The 17,463-nt window shown below is 38.2% G+C and overlaps 1 protein-coding gene across 1 annotated transcript in view; it reads left to right on the top strand.

The window, feature by feature from the left end:
• cfap58 (cilia and flagella associated protein 58) overlaps positions 1 to 17,463 on the top strand; it is a 145,928-nt gene that overhangs the window by 52,415 nt on the left and 76,050 nt on the right. Inside the window, exon 12 of the mRNA XM_067442635.1 lies at positions 16,700 to 16,840. Coding sequence (XP_067298736.1) covers positions 16,700 to 16,840 — 141 coding nt within the window. The remainder of the gene's footprint in view (positions 1 to 16,699; positions 16,841 to 17,463) is intronic.

Below are 17,463 nucleotides of genomic sequence, written 5' to 3'. Positions count from 1 at the left end.
GAAATAACGAACAAAGGCAATCTTTCATGTTTTGAGGTGCCGTAGGGACATGATGCAGAAAACTTTAAATTGATAGGGAGTTCACTGCAGGCTTATGTAACCCTCTCTGGCATTTCCTTTCTTTCACCTTCATTCATTTGTTTTCTTGGTTTTTGTGAGCCTGTGTCTCACCCTTTGCCTTTTGTACTCTAAAGCATACAGGTGCCCCAGAGCTGCAATTTACCTCTGCTTTCTTCTCTGGTTCTTCTGCCTTCTCCTTCCTGTTTCCAACCACTTCTCAAGTCAAAGCCATCATCTGTTTCCCTCTTTAACAAGAGAAAGAAAAATCCAGAACATCTGAATGAAGACAGGCTTTGTATTCACAAACGTTGCAAGCTTTTTTTGGAGCAGTGTGGTATAACTAACTACAATAGCCTTAACTATATTCTTTAGTAGTCTTTAGCGTTTCCAAAAATATGCCGTATTGTGGTATAATTCCAAAATACTGCAACTTACTTCCAAACTGTCCACTTTTTTCTATGTAGCATTGGAAAGCCTGATTTATTTTAAACTGATTCAGTTTGTTCAAGTGGTTCACTTGTCTTGTGAAATGATTTCTATTTCAGTAAGTGCTGTTCAATATTTCAAATAATCACAATGCAACCAAATACAGAAATGGGCTGCAAATACTCACACCATACATACAATCAGGATTTAAAAAAAAATCTCAGCTTTCAGGTCATCGACAACACCACTGATGAGTAGACTTGCATTGTGTAGACTTGTGTAGTATTGTAGTATTTTGAGTATCTGTAGCGTGCTTCTGTATTTTGGTCACGTTGTGAGTATCTGTAGCGTGTTTCTGTATTTGGTTGCGTTGTGAGTACCTGCAGCGTGTTTCTGTATTTGGTTGCGTTGTGAGTATCTGCAGCGTGTTTCTGTATTTGGTCACGTTGTGAGTATCTGTAGCCTGTTTTTGTATTTGGTTGCGTTGTGAGTATCTGTAGTGTGTTTCTGTATTTGGTCACGTTGTGAGTATCTGTAGCGTGTTTCTGTATTTGGTTGCGTTGTGAGTATCTGCAGCGTGTTTCTGTATTTGGTTGTGTTGTGAGTATCTGCAGTATGTTTCTGTATTTGGTTGCGTTATCAGTATCTGCAGCGTGTTTCTATATTTGATTGTGTTGTGAGTATCTGTAGCCTGTTTCTGTATTTTCTTGCGTTGTGAGTATCTGTAGCGTGTTTCTGTATTTGGTTGCGTTGTGAGTATCTGCAGCGTGTTTCTATATTTGATTGTGTTGTGAGTATCTGTAGCCTGTTTCTGTATTTTCTTGCGTTGTGAGTATCTGTAGAGTGTTTCTGCATTTGGTCACATTGTGAGTATCTGTAGCGTGTTTCTGTATTTGGTCACATTTTGAGTATCAGTAGCGTGAGTCGGTATTTGGTTGTGTTGTGAGTATCTGCAGCACGTTTCTGTATTTGGTTGCATTGTGAGTATCTACAGCATGTTTCTGTATTTGGATGCATTGTGAGTATCTGCAGCACATTTCTGTATTTAGTTGCATTGTGAGTATCTGCAAATTGTTTCTGTATTTGGTTGCATTTTGAGTATCTGCAGAGTGTTTCTGTATTTTGGTCACGTTCTAAGTATCAGTAGCATGTTTCTGTATTTGGTTGTGTTGTTAGTGTCTCTAGCGCGTTTCTGTATTTGGTCACGTTGTAAGTATCTCTAGCGTGTTTCTGTATTTGGCCACGTTGTAAGTATATGTAGCGTGTTTCTGTAATTGGTCACGTTGTGAGTATCTGTAGCGTGTTTCTGTATTTGGTTGCATTGTAAGGATCTGCAGCGGGTTTCTGTATTTGGTCACATGAGTATTGTTAGTGTGTTTGTGTATTTGGTCACATTGTGAGTATCTGGAGTGCGTTTCTGTATTTGGTCACGTTGTAAGTTTCTGTAGCGTGTTTTTGTATTTGGGTGCATTGTGAGTATCTGTAACGTGTTTTTGTATTTGGTTGCATTGTGAGTATCTGTAGCGTGTTTCTGTATTTGGTTGCATTGTCAGTATCTGCAGATTGTTTCTGTATTTGGTTGCATTGTGAGTATCTGCAGATTCTTTCTGTATTTGGTTGCATTGTGAGTATCTGCAGCGCGTTTCTGTATTTGCGTGCATTGTGAGTATCTGTAGCGTGTTTTCTGTATTTGGTTGCATTGTGAGTATCTGCAGCGCGTTTCTGTATTTGGTCACATTGTGAGTATCTGCAGTGCGTTTCTGTATTTGGTAACGTTGTGAGTCTCTTGAGTGTGTTTCTGTATTTGGTCACATTGTGAGTATCTGCAGTGCGTTTCTGTATTTGGTCACATCGTGAGTATCTGCAGTGCGTTTCTGTATTTGGTCACATTGTGAGTATCTGCAGTGCGTTTCTGTATTTGGTCACGTCGTGAGTCTCTTGAGTGTGTTTCTGTATTTGGTCACATTGTGAGTATCTGCAGTGCGTTTCTGTATTTGGTCACATTGTGAATATCTGCAGTGCGTTTCTGTATTTGGTTGTGAGTATCTGCATCACAAACTGATTAAGGTCATTTCTACTGGCACTCAGCTCTCTCTGCTATGGTAATATTCAGTAAAAAAAAAGGAAATTTATTTAGTGTAAAAAGTTGAATGCTGTCATCCTAATTAAGCTGTCCTTTGCTTTGCCAGTATAAATAAATAAATAAAACAAAAGTATTGCCCACAGTAAGAAACTTTTCTTTATCTGAGTCTATTTTCTAAAGAGTAGCTTTAAGTTTGCGATGCTACAGTAGTACTGAAGTTAGTAAACGTAATTTCGAGAGGAGTAAACCCATCTAGTCATTCAATTAATAGCAAGGTATAAAACCAGCAGCTTACCTCTTCCTGTTGTTAGTTCTTGCAGCATCCCTGCTCCTCCCCTTCTCCTCCTTTTTGTACAATTTTGCCTGTTATAGGGGGGAAATCGGAGCTCGGGTAGAATATCCTCTCTGAGCCCCTCTATAGCAGACAGCAAGCCAAATCTGTTTACCACTTTTACTAAGATTTTATAGGCACACAAACTTGTAAAACGTAGGAACTTGTAGGAAGTCATATGTCTCATTTTTTTCAAAGTGTCACCAGTCTGTTTCACCCTCAATGCTTTAAGGAATATGTAATTGAGCTTTAAGTGGTTGGAAGCCTTTTAGCATGTCGTTAACAGTCATTTCTGTTTTTAGTCTTTACTTCATGATGCGTTTTTTGATGTGTCATTTCCCCCTGGCTTCAGATGGAAGGTCATAGAATGTGAGAGATTCATTATTCAATAAAGTTCTCGGTCACATGCAGATGGAACGAGGCAGGAGAACATGCCATTTGCCCATTTTCTCATAAAACCTTAATACATCTAATTTATTATTCTTACGGGATGTCTCTTGGTTAGTCTTGGGTTTGTGTCCATAATGAACTGTGAAGGAGGACATGGAAAGCAAGGGAATGTTTTGTTTGACAAGTTTGGAACTGATTTTGTAATTGACTGATTTTTATATATAATTCTGAGAAAATTCTGAGAAAACATTTACAAAAAATTTTAGATTTTACTTTCATTTGAACCTGTTAATTAAGTAAAACTGGATTTTCAACTAAAATTAGGGAGACATTTTAAGTAAATATCTAAGCAAAACCTTGCTTTGCTTGCCAGCCTGGCCTTCTTTACATTAGTGCCATTTTTAGACCATTTAAATGATTTTGATTACTGGATCACTGATAACTTTCACAAAGTTTAATGGCTTAAAATTGGGTTAAAGGGTTAGAATGGAAATTTCCTCCTAACAGGGCTACTTGTGCTTTTAGATGTTCAGTGTAATTGTGATAAACTCCCAACTTCTAACATAATCTAACTGCATGATGAAAATTACTTTAATGACGCAACTTCACGTTTGCATTAATTGCGTAAAATTATTTTAACGTGTTATGGAATATAAATTAATCCCATGCGTTAATGCGTTAGCGGTCACAGCCCTAAGCCCTCATGTTTGCCAGGTGTCTTGGTCTACTGTTGATGTTTTAACCCATTGTTGGTGTTTGGTCCAAGGTCAAGTCAATTCAAGTTTGCATTTAAATAAACTGCACTTGCATTCTGCAACTCGCCTTCAGTGGACAAGCATTACAATTTTGATCTCAAAGTTGATGTGTTAGAAGCAGGAAAAATGGGCAGGCATATGGATTTGAGCAAGTTTGACAAAGGGCCAAATTGTCATGGCTAGATGACTGGTTCAGAGTATCTCCAAAGTTGCCGCCCTTGTGGGCTGTTCCCGATCTGCAGTAGACAGTATTCATCAAAAGTGGTCCAAGGCAGGAAAAGTGCTGAACCGGTGACAGTGTCATGGACTCATTGATGTACATGGGAAGCAAAGACTGGTCTGTGTGGTCTGATCAAACAGACAAGCTACTGTTGCTCAAATGGCTCAAGTAGTTAAAGGGGGGGTGAAAAACTCAGTTTCAGTCAATCTCATGTCAATCTTGAGTACCTATAGAGTAGTATTGCATCCTTCATATCTCGGAAAAGTCTTTAGCTTGATTATATTTATAAAATAAATATAGGCTGTACCGAGTCTTTCCGGAAAAAACCGAGCGCCTGGAGGCGTATCGTGTGGGCGGAGCTAAAGAATGACGAGCACACCCAAAGCAGTGATGTCCTCAAGCGTGGAGAAACCCATGGCTATCGATCGGATTCAGCTAATACGTGATCTAGAATCAGGCTGAAAAAAATTGAACAGGAGAGACAGCAACAGCAGGACGTCCGTCTCTGTAGTATGTATTGTATTTAGTGGCCTGTCAACATTTGTGTGTGTTTACTCGCAGTTTATGAGGACATGATTCGGTTTATGGACTATTGTATGCGACTAAACCTTAGCAGTAGCAAGCAAAATGGTTTTGCACGTCAGACTAGTGTAACGTTGTACATAGAACAACAATGGAGTAACCGTTAGTGCATTTGAATGACGAAGCACGCGATCGTGTCGTTAACTGATGTTTAGTCACGCGACGATAGTCAACAGCAGAGACATTTGAAGCAGTTTCACTCACCGCCTGCTTCCAAAGCAGGACCGAACCTTTATCGCTGGGACCGCTCCGTCAAAAACACACTTCTTTGGTATGATTTGGTGAAATCCTGTGACAGCAGTGACCGTGGAAATCCGCGATGTTGTGAAGCTTCCCGTCATTTCTGCGTTCAAATCGGTTCAAATGCAGCGCTGCCTTCCCGGAATGCTGTGCTGAATCGTTGAAGTCGCTTGATGTCACCCAGAGGAATAAAGTGGAGCGCTGCGCATCATAAGTTTTCACAGACGACTGGATCTGCAACTGAAAGAGTGTTTATGGGCGTGCATTTCCTCTCTCGCTCTAGTCACACGCGCGCGCACCCTACCGGGAGAAGAGCCCGTACGGCCCATACAAGGACCTTCCGCTCTATCGACGTCAAGCCGAGCCATACTCGAAAAAAACTCTCCGAAACTTGTGAGAAACCGGAAGGAGTATTTTAAAAAAAGAAATACTCCATCAAACGTCCAACATTAGTTTTTGAAACTTTGTCTATGTTTAGGATGGGAATCCAAGTCTTTAACAGTGTAAAAACCACACAGCAATGGAAGAAGGTGACCTGGTCTGATTAATCACATTTTCTTTTACATCGCATGGATAGCCGGTTGTGTGCAACTTACAGGACTTAAAGGATTTGCTGCTAACATCTTAGTGCCAGATATCACAGCACACCTTCAGGGGTCTAGTGGAGTCCATGCCTTGATGGATCAGAGCTGTTTTGGCAGCAAAAGGGTGACCAACACAAAAGGGCATAATGTTATGCCTGAACGGTGTATACGTCATGAAACTCTAGATTGCGAAGGCTGATACAGTAGATCCTTAAGTCAGTCTGCTTGTAATCACATCATTCTTGATAGAGCACAGCTGATTGGTTCCCCCTGTATCAGTAGCCAATGAACTTGCCGCTCAACTTTCATGTACTTGGCTATCATATGCTGGACCTGCAGCGCACTTTCAGAAACCTCTTCCATGCCCAGCTCCACCTGTTTAGATCTGCTATTGGTAATACATGTATGCTTTGTAAAGCAGCAATCTTACTTGTTCACAGCAGTGTTGTGTATGTATTTACAGCAGCAAGTCCAATACTTGCTCTGCAACAGCAATAATTATAAGCAGCCAAGATAAAACACATTAACATTGCCATGTCCATTACCATGCCAAATCCTTAGAGAGTTATCATGACAGGAAGAAGGGCATATAGTAGGGTCAAAAGTCTGAAATCACTAGTGAGAATGTTTTTCTTTAAACTAACATAGTATTTTAAAGTTAGATTACTAACTAAAGTTATATATTATATATTTATTATATATATATATATTATATATATATATATATATATATATATATATATAATATATATATATATATATATATATATATATATATATATATATATATATATATATATATATATATATATATATAATTATATATATATAACCAACAACACTTGGACATGTTTGGAGGATTTCTGAGTGCTTTTGCATCACACACAAATCTGCTCACGCTTAGTTCACTTCATCAGGCTGAGTAAAAAAAGTGATTTGCACCTCCGTCATTGTCACCTCTGGTATCAATTTGTCAGCCAATCCACATATCTAACAATTGTCAGCAATATTACGCCTATGACAGAAAGTCAATATCACCCTTTGGTAAATGGTGACAAACTTGGGTTCATTACATTTCCATGGAGCAGCTGTCATAGTACTCGTTCTCGTCTTTGCATCTTACCTCCACATTCCCACTAATCCTGTCAGGATGTGTCAATGTCAAGGCATAACCCTGGCAGCGAATGGTGGTCATTGCTACACCATTAATTATTCCATGTAACATCTGGGAAAGTGTTAATGTACACACTATGTAATGGCCTTGGAGAGACAGGTGAATATGTAACAACCCCAAACACTACAAAAGAGTCATTTACAGGCTCTTTACTGGACCATGAATTTAATGTGAGCTCCATAACCAAGAAAACACTCAAGTAGTCAAGATAAATCAGATACAAAATATAACAATTTTATTTATGGACAAAAGTATTAAAACCCAGAGGGCGCCAGGTTGATGTGGTCATGATGGGTACAATTCAAAAGATTTTTTTAAAATTAATAAAATGATAATCAGCAACAGGAAAAAACATCCGCAAGCAGGGTAACATATTTAGCACAGGGTTTCAACAGGGTTTTAATGAAATACACCCATTCAGTTAATTCATGTGGTCAACAAACATACATGATTTCATTGCAAAACTCAAAGTCATATAAATAGTCAATTAAATAACACACCAATAAATGCACACAAAATATCACTGAGAACATACCATCGATACTAGATACATAGCCTTCATCAGTAACCTATAGGAGCGATATGGGAGATAACAATAACCTGCCCTCATACCCCCTTCACACACACACACGGTCACTTTACAAACAAATAGTGCCGGGGAACCTATATGCACACACATTAAATGGGTCTCCCCGGTGAACAATGCAATGACACCCGCATATATGTCAAGAAATCATACAAAAGATACAATAAAAGTGAACGGCTGGCTTCCTTACCCACTTCGGGACGTGGGATACAGTATTTGGGGAATTCAATGGCCAACGCCAACTTAACAGGAGAAAACCCCAATGCTACAAAATATCTATTTGCACGCATCATACAACAATATCCAGCCCACATCCCGGCACAGCACGGCAGACTCGGCAAGGAACACAGCTGCACTGACAGGACAACCCCCCCCCACCCCCCAAACTACCTTTATATCTTTAATCTTTTTTGTGAACAATTATTATATAGCTTTAATCTTTGATTGCTAATGCAACACAGGTGTTTCTCTCTTGGCCGGCACACTCAAGGAAAACACTGTGGAATCTACTGACGTCACCACTCCCCTAATTTGAGATAAGAAGCTTACAAATACATTCACCGATGAAGTTAATCTTTGTCTTTATTTGTGAAGGTCATTTACTTATGGTTGCTGTAGCTCTGTGTTTTGTAATTTATTTTCAAGGAAGTACCTTGTAATGGGTATAGCTACAGTAAAATTTTCAGCTAGTCATCTAGAGATCCTTTCCATCTCAAAATGTTCTTCCGCAAAATGCATGCGGTTTTGTTTTTTAACAGCTAGAGGGCCAAAGGTTTTTTTTTTTTTTTTTTTTCATTTATCTCATATTCATGTACAACTTCAATCTGTACACAGAATAAAGAGTAAATATATGGGTTTTCTATTGCTTCAGCTTTTCTTTCTCCCCCCTGAGCTGAGCTGAGCTCTGAAGTATCTACTTTGAAATCGTTTTGAAATCATCTGTGCATATTTTACACCAAACGATTGCAACATCATCTTTGAAACTGTTGATCAACAGAACTGCACAAAAATCACTGAAATCACTGTTAATCACTCTAATATATTAATATATTAATCACCGGATGTAAACAAAGCGCTCACAATGTTTAGATAATGATTTCCCTGTCTGAACTGGATAATGGTGAACTGAACTGCTTATAAATTAGATGAATAACCTATGCACAACATAAGTATAATTTTAAAACATACAGACAACAAAGAAAAATAAGTATATATTTAATTCTTGTCAAATTTCTTTTTCCCCAAATGCTTACACAGAAGTTTATTTGATACACATTCTAGTTATTTTTCATTACTAGGAATTAAAATGGTATTTTCTTAGACCGAGATTAACTGTAAAATTGGCTAAAGTGAATGAATATGATATACTGACCAAATATTGCCTACTCTGTAAAAAGTTACTGTTTGAAGTTTTGAAGAAAGATTATGTTTTACAAGAAAATACTAGTTCAGTCTTTCTACTTCAAAATTTCAGGTTTAGTTTAATGCGTTACTCGATGTTTTTTTTGTAATTATTTGTGAAAATTGTTGATTTTTTTCCCTCCAATTTTATTGTTGTAATACATTGCTGCAATTTTAGCTTGAGACTGTAGTTCCCCATCTTATAAACACTTGTAAATGCCCTTTAAAGAGATAGTACATCCAAAAAGTACATCCAAAAAGTAAAAACCTGCATGTTTTCTTCTGTGCAACAAAATAAAACATCTCAGTGTTTTCTTGATTTTTTGCAACCCATGCAGCGTTCTTCAGAATAACTTATTTTGTATTCTGAAGAACAAAGACAGTCATAGAGGTTTGGAACGACATGAGGGTGAGTAATGATGATCATGATTTTCATTTTTGGGTGAACTATTCCTTTAAAGGGCATTTTCAAGTGTTTATAAGATGGGTTCCCTTACAGACGGCTTCGTGGGAAGCAATGCCCTTTTGTCCTGCTGGTCTCTTGTCTCCACACACAAAGTCTATTGTGCCAAGACATTGACCTTTTAGCTCTTCCTGTTGTTGTTTATTACCTCAAGCCTTGACAAACGTACCAAGAAAGAAGCTCTTGTGTTCTTTGAAGCTGGCCAGCGCGGAGTCTGTCTACTGGCTAACCCTCACCCCATGAAAAAACAATTAGGCCACTTCATAAGAATTGATTAGCATGTTAATGAATGGGCTGCACTTTCTCATCACGAGAGGCTACGGCAGGGGGTAATGAGGGGAGAGGTTGCTCTCAGCACCAGCCCCGTCCAGCTGGTTGTTATGCATGCCGAGAGGCGACATCGATCTCTGAGAAATCTTATTACATGCTCCAGACACTGTCTGCAAATGTTTAGCACTGAACCGAGAGAGGAGGAGAGAAAGTTTCAGAATTTAATGTCTTAAAAAGGAAGTGATGATGTGTAAAGAATGCAGCCGGGTTCCAAACGATACCCTCCACTTTTTGAAATTTCATCAGTGTTTTGTGGTAAATGAGAGATGTGGCGACTGACCTTTAAAAGGACCTCTTGCGGTTGGTCCGGGTTCAATGTTAACAAGCCAGATTTTTGAGAAGTCAAAGGTCTTGCCATCTTATATGCACACTGTTGTCCAATATTTATATTGTTCAAGCCCTTTCATCAAGGCTTCAAAATAATTAATTCATTTAATTTCCATTTATTTAATTTGTCTGCTAACAATGCCCAACTGTGGATGTACATGGCTCACAGCTGAAGTCATTTTTCATGAGTGTGTCCAATGATGTATTATAGGTTTAATAGCATTCTTTGAAGGATATGATGGTGATGAAAATAAAATTTGGAATATTTTTTGGGGAATAAAACGACAAATTAATTTATTATGCTGGTGCCTGCATCAACATCTTTATTGATCCTGGAACAGCATTCCAATCAAACGATCCCATTTGAGGCAAAATGTAACACATTTAAAGGTTTAGGGAAAAAGGAGGCAGGAACCGGCAAATGTTGAATGTAACTTTTAATAATAAAAAAAACAACAGAAAAAACAAAAGTGAAGCATCAGCCCCTCACGAACGACCGATTCATAAATGGAAACAAAACAACAGCATATTGTCCCAGGCCTGGTCTTCTCGTCACCCCTCTTTTTATCCTTCCGGAGCTCCCCCGTGGGACTCAAGACCAGTGTGCCATGCAGATGACGCTCATTAAAGGGTTAGTTCACCCAAAAATTAAAATTCTGTCATTAATTACTCACCCTCATGTCGTTCCAAACCCGTAAAACCTTCGTTAAATCTTCGGGAGCACAAATTAAGATATAATCCGAGAGCTTTCTGACCCCTCCATAGACAAAAAAAAAATGTATTACCAATTTCAAGGCCCAGAAAGGTAGTAAAGACATCGCTAAAATAGTCAATGTGACTACAGTGGTTCAACCTTATTTTTATTAAGCGACGAGAATACTTTTTGTGTAGCCTGATGTTGTCACACTCAGATTCTAGTCAGAATATGAGTCTGATACTGCTCCATTGGGCTGTGATTATGGGGCGTGTTTCAACCGAACCAGGAAAAAAATGCCTCTGCACTCAACTGAATATACCTACAACCAATCAGAGCAACAGAGTAAATGACGTATGTTGAGCGAAGCATAGTTGTCAACAGAACTCAACTGCACGCACACTGGAAGAAGTAGAAGAAGATGAGTGTAAACGATCGTTGCCGGTGTTGTAAAAGAATTAAATGATTCACGCAGTACTTACCAACACGATCATCATTTTTGTGAGAAATAGTAAAGGTGAATGCGTATATGAGTTCTCCGTTTAGGATTAGAACGAATTCAACCTAAGCGCACTTTGGTGACGTGAATGACTACGTTACCGTTTATCATCTGTCCATCATTTTATAAAGCACACTCTGACAGTTTCATTAGTCTGAATAGCTCTGGTTCGAGCATAGTTGCTCCACAACGGATCAAGTCCAGACTAAACTTCCCAACCTCAAATTTTTGTGGGCGGAGCTAAGTTCGGCTGGCATCCAGGCAACTATTTGTGTGCAAAAAACTAAGAAAAATAACATCTTTATTCAACCGTCTAAAATAATCTTTATTATAATTTGTTCTCGCCTGTGTCAGTCTCCTTCGCAGTTTACATTTTATTAAATACAGCGCAGGGCTTCCGAGCTCTACGTAAAAAGATTTGCCGGCTCGCCATTGGCCGTTGCTATTCACATCAGCACCACAACACGTGTGTGAAGCTGATAAAGGAGCTGGCCAAGGGTGAGTGGCGTTCTGACGTAGAGCTCGGAGGAATAACGAAGGTCTTATGAATTTGGAACAACACGAGGGTATGCCATTTGTATGTAATTATAAAAACTACTTTCATCACTTACTGTGCATATCATCATGAGCCGGTTGTAGTCTTGGACATGGGATCTTGGAGTGAATCTGAGCTGGGTGCTGAACAGGATCTTTGGTCTTTAAGACAACCAGCCTGCTGTTCCTACAGCCTGACTCGTCCTTTCTTGCTTTCTGTTCCTCTCTCTTTGCAGGAGATAAAGTTTAAGACTGGTATCAAATGAAGTGTAAAGCACTCACACATATCTTCCCTCTTTTTTTATCCACTTTTTTGGGTCTATTTTCTACCTTCTTGGCAGACCTGTATGTTTACCCCACTGCATGTGCCACAGGCGACTAAATAAGTGTCAAAGAGGTGTAAAAGACAGAGATGGATTTTGAACTCAAATGTCTTGATCAAGTCTAGTCTCCCGCCAAGGGAAACTTAGTGCAACATTTTGAGCTCTTGCACAACTTCTGATCGACAAACAATCCTGACTTATAGGTCAAAATGCCTGTCTTGTCGAGTTATTAGTGTAAGCACAGCAGGTTATATCTTGTGGATATGAACAGGCAAGACAAAAAAGGGTGGGGAGATCTGTATATATCTATCAGTATCTATTATGTCATTAATATTAATTGAATAACAAAGACAATAAAGCGAACACCCGCCCACCAAATGCTAGATTGGGGTCATTTTAGTAAGCGTACATGAAAACATCCTTAAGTCTAAATAAAAGGACAGTAAAGCTAATTTAAATTACATTCCTCCTGCTTCTCAAAGTCAAAAAGTGTTGGATGGATATTAATGTATTAAAGCCAAGAGTCACGCTGTGCCAATAATATGCAAATATTATTAAAAAGTAGTTTAAAAAAAATAATATATATATATATATTAAAGACTGCATGTCTAGGCACACGCAGGAGATAATAATAATAGAAAACTGTTTTCTATGATTATTATCTCCTGCGTGTACCTAGCAGGACATGCAGTCTTTAAAATAAAATAAATATCTCTAAGTAATTATGCAAGAGGTGTAATATATGAATACAAAAATGAATGAGTAGTCAAAAAAGTACTTAAAATATTTGCTATATATATATATATATATATATATATATATATTCATTCATATGTCAAATAAATCCACACCCGCTCTCTCTGAAGGCTGTTGGAAAGGATGGACAGACACAGTTTTGACAAAAAATTAAACATACTTCACCTTGACAGTAACTTAAAACTGGTTATTTACACTTACATGATATCATTTGTGCCATCTAATTGTGCAGCAATATCCGAATGAGGTCATTTGTCATTCGCCGCTGCCGTAGTAAATCAGTCATGAGATCTAAATTAAGAGAGATGCACGCATGCTGCTATTGTAAACTAGGCTAAGTGAATGAAAGCAAAACAAGCATCGTTTCATTTGTACAATTTTGTTCAAAAGAGAATTTACTAAATGAGACAAAAAAATGTAGGCAGAATTCTTCAAGAATGCAACATAGAGCAAAATTACTGCTGTGGCCACTAAAATGGCCTCATACCAACCTGAGTCAGGGCAACATATTCTAATAAAATAAATAAATAATATAACAACATGTTCAGCAAGATTTCAGGACAAAAACTGTATCAGGTCAAATTAGATCATCATGAAACAAAACAAAACCTACTTAAAGCTGACGCAATTTGTTCTTAATATTGTATATTCATCAGGAAGTACTGTAGGATGAGATTTAAAAAGGGAGCATTTACAAAAAGTGAACAAATGAAGGCTTTAATATTACTTGTTAAAGTCAATGCATCCACCTGCTTTGCCTTCGTTAGCAAACAACAAAAGAGAAAATTATTGCATTTTGATGAATGACTATAAATACAGACATTGTTTTCTCTAATAGCATGCACTGATGTATTGTACATAATAAAACCAGGGGAGTCCATTTTAATTTCATGTTTTCTTTTGTACTCCAGGCGGAAATTACAACAAAAGGAAGGAAACTGTAATAGAATAAACCATGAACTATAGTCAGAATACCTGACTAACCGTGACCGACCTTAATGTTTTCTGAACTCCTGAATGTTTTCAGACTCAGCAATCACAGTCCAGACTCAAAAGAAGCCAGACACAGACAGACCTCGCTGCTGAAGGAGGACACGCTGTGCTCCTACAGCACACAAAATGAGATGGAAACACAATTGCACTTTTGAACCTCATGCGCTACACATAAATCAGGGACATATTCTATCCTCTTAATGCGAACCGCTACAAAGAGAATCTATTATGTGTGCATGCGTAATGTTTACTAATGCTTTGTCAATGTAAACCTGTTTATCATGTCAGTAAAAGCACATATGTATCTTGAATTGAAGGAAATAATGTTAATAGCATTGTTAAATATATGTCACAAAATTACTGATGCAAATTTGGTTACACTTTATTTTGAGTCCACTCTAGACAGTCTACTAACTATAAGAAACTTTACAACTACACGTCTTGCAACTATCAGAAAAGTTCTGAGCTGTAAAAACCAAACTCTGGTCAGGCCAATCACATCGTGTATAGAGTCGGTGGGTGGGGCTTAACATAATGAAGGCCGAGTTGCGCTTACGTGGTACTAGTAAACACAGAAACTGGCGAACGGCGGTCTTTCGAATCAGCTTTGACCCCGACTCTGGAAGACTTGGAGTTAAGCTTTTCTCTGAGAAAAGAACAAAGAACGGCACTGAAGTCATTCTTAAGAAGGGAAGATTTGTTCAGAGTTTTGACGACCGGATACAGCGAAAGTTTAATCTGTCAACTAGATCCGCTGTGGTTGGTTGTAGCGCTATCCAATTGCGTGCAGAGGGTATTTGAAAGACAACCGTTTATCCCGCCCCTCGGATTGAGCCCTGTCAATGGTGAGTTTCCAGACCAAACATCTTGATGTGGGTCTGGCTTGTCTGGCTACAAGCTTGTTATAGCAGGATGGATTCTGATTGGCTGTCAGTGTTTTTATTGTTCATCAGCTGGATAAAATCTTTCTGAAAGTGATTCCAACTGTATCGTTTCTCTATATCGTTATCGCTGTGGTGTGAACTCTGCTATTCATTAATATTGGGAATGATATTGATTGTTATCTTTATTGTTATTGAGCATCAAAATAAAGTGTTAGCAGATATTAAGCAAACAGTATACTAATACACTAATGACAGGTAGTTAACATGTAGTTGCAAAGTTACTTATAGTTTAGTCTCGCGTAGCCAGACCCTCAGACTGACAGCAGAAGGTCTGGACTACATAGTAGCTTTCATTGTCTAAGGACTGCCCCAAGGAAATGTAATGGAAATGTAACATTGATGTCCCTACGGTAACAGACGGGCAGGTAATACACTTGGATCCATTTTAAAGAGTCTATAGGCTTGCTATGATAGTCGTTTTTCAGACTGAAAACCAGTTACATACAGTGTTGTTTAGATTTTTTTTATAGTAATACAATTATTTAGTTCAGTTGGAGAAAAGACAATATAAATAAAAACTGAACGTGTCTACTTAATAAAGCAGGATCTGAACAAGAGTCTCAGCACAGACCAGCAGCAGGAGGGAGATTTCATTCATCACGTGAGCGAGGAGCTTACTGTCAAGATGATCGTGAAAGATTTGGTTTCAATTTTGGCGCAATGTAAAAGTGCCTATTTAAGGGATTTTGTCATTGTACTGTTGCTGTGTTTTTCATTAAGAATAATAGGCTAATGAACGCACAACTCAAGCAACCTGTTCCCGAATTGGCGCTAATTCTAAATAGAAACTAAAATGTGCATGGCCGTACAGAGCGCACATTTACAGCTTCACTAATTCATTCATAGTCGCACAGAGCGCACATTTATGGCTGACCTCATTTATTCACAGCTACACAGACCGCATATTTACGGACTGTTATGGGTTCACAGTTTATGACCAGTAGTGAAAAATGAAGACCAAGAGTCAGGAGTGTAATTATTTAAAATAAATATTTACTTAAGAGTAGTTATCATGGACGAGGCCGAACTGGAAGCCATGTTAATCTTCGACTAAATCGGCCACCGTAGGAGTTAAAAAGAAATCGGAAATTGAGAGGAACAGAAACTATTATTCACTGGAAGATCATATAGCTTTTCACCGCTAGATGGGGGAAAATATCACACAGTGTAGCTTTAAGGCTTTATTTATTTAATTAGGATATATACAGGTATATTGAAGCGGCAGTGGATTTCATAATCCCCATTCAGGACGATGTCATTCATGGTTTGTGCGCACTGGCTCATTTTCAGTTCATTGCTATGGAAGCTTAACTTTCATAGGAATGCATTGAAACCTCTCGCTTTGTGAATTTTTATGAATGCCCGAGCAACCGTGTGCATGTTACTTTCGGCTTTGATAAAATTAGTGATTTAAAAGCCCAGTCGGTGATACCGGTATTACCGGTGTTGTCACACGTCGCATAAACCAGTGGGAAAATTTCCTCATCGTCACATCCCTACTATTTTGTGACCTACACATATTTCACATACTTTGGAAAATCCAGCATTTAGTCGATCCTGATAAGTACTAATTTTCACAGTTGCAAACATGCTGCTTTCTTCATTCATTAGGCAGAAATCCTGTAGAATTCAACCAGATGACAACTTTTTTTAAAATTGCCATATGCATCAGACGTTCAGCCAATGGTCTGTGGGTGTGACGTCTGAGGATGACACTACGTACCAGATAATTTGGATTCCCAATTTTTCACAATATTCAATATGAGATTCAATATGGCACACATTTATTCTTTTTGCTCATTGCAGTGAACTGAAATGTACTTGCTGGCTAAAATACATTTCTAAATAATTGTCAAAATAAAGTTAAGTGGGCTAAAATGTAACTATTTAATGAAACGCTTAAAATAATGTGTATAAAAATGAACACTAGTTAATAGATCATTCACAGTTTTGTTTTTAACTTTTATTCTGTTCTCTTTTCCATCGATCACCTTGTTCCTACAGGTTGAGCTACAGAAGATGAGGCAACAGGCTCAAGAGACGAAACTTTTCATTGAGAAACAGGAGGCAGAGCAACGCGAGCTGCAGAGGATCATAGAAGAGGCTGATGCTGAGAGGATCCGGCAGAAAAGGGAGCTCGATCAGGTACAGACAGGTGGAAGGTTTCTGTGAGTCCTTGTGTCTGCGTGTCCTTGTGTTCTTTCTTCAATAGAATGTTTACGCTCAGGATGAAAGAGACAGTAATCTAGGTTCACTCAAAAGTCATTAGATCTGGAGTCTCACTTCTAAGAAAGTCCAGCGGGACCAGGGCCAACCTCTCTTTAAAAGAGCGAGAGGAAATTGTCTCACTGGGGAGGCCTAAATTGGTCTTGGCATTTTGAAACATTTAAAGCTTCTGATCTCAGTAAGTCAGCAGTCGAACCTGATTAACCAGCTGACCAGACAAATTATTTAAATATGAGGCACTAATGTAATGCTGTTTTGTTCATACAGATACTAACTTAATATGCATGTTTTGATGAACATATTTTCACTTTTTAAAAATGTATTTTTATATTCGTTAGGGGATTAAAGGTTAAAGTGGAAAATGTATAAGTAGACTGTTTGCTTAATATCTGCTAACACTTTATTTTGATGCTCCCCAACCGATCCACTGACTATAAATAACTTTTCAAGTACATGTCAACTTATTCTACTAAAGGCCCTTTCACACCAAGAACGATACCTATAAAGATAACAATAAAGATATAGTTCTAAAAAAGAAAGAT

The sequence above is a fragment of the Pseudorasbora parva genome, chromosome 4, assembly GCF_024679245.1.
Source record: "Pseudorasbora parva isolate DD20220531a chromosome 4, ASM2467924v1, whole genome shotgun sequence".
Lineage (NCBI taxonomy): Eukaryota > Metazoa > Chordata > Actinopteri > Cypriniformes > Gobionidae > Pseudorasbora > Pseudorasbora parva.
Note: the sequence above shows the minus strand (reverse complement) of the source record. Positions and strands in the feature narration are given on the sequence as shown.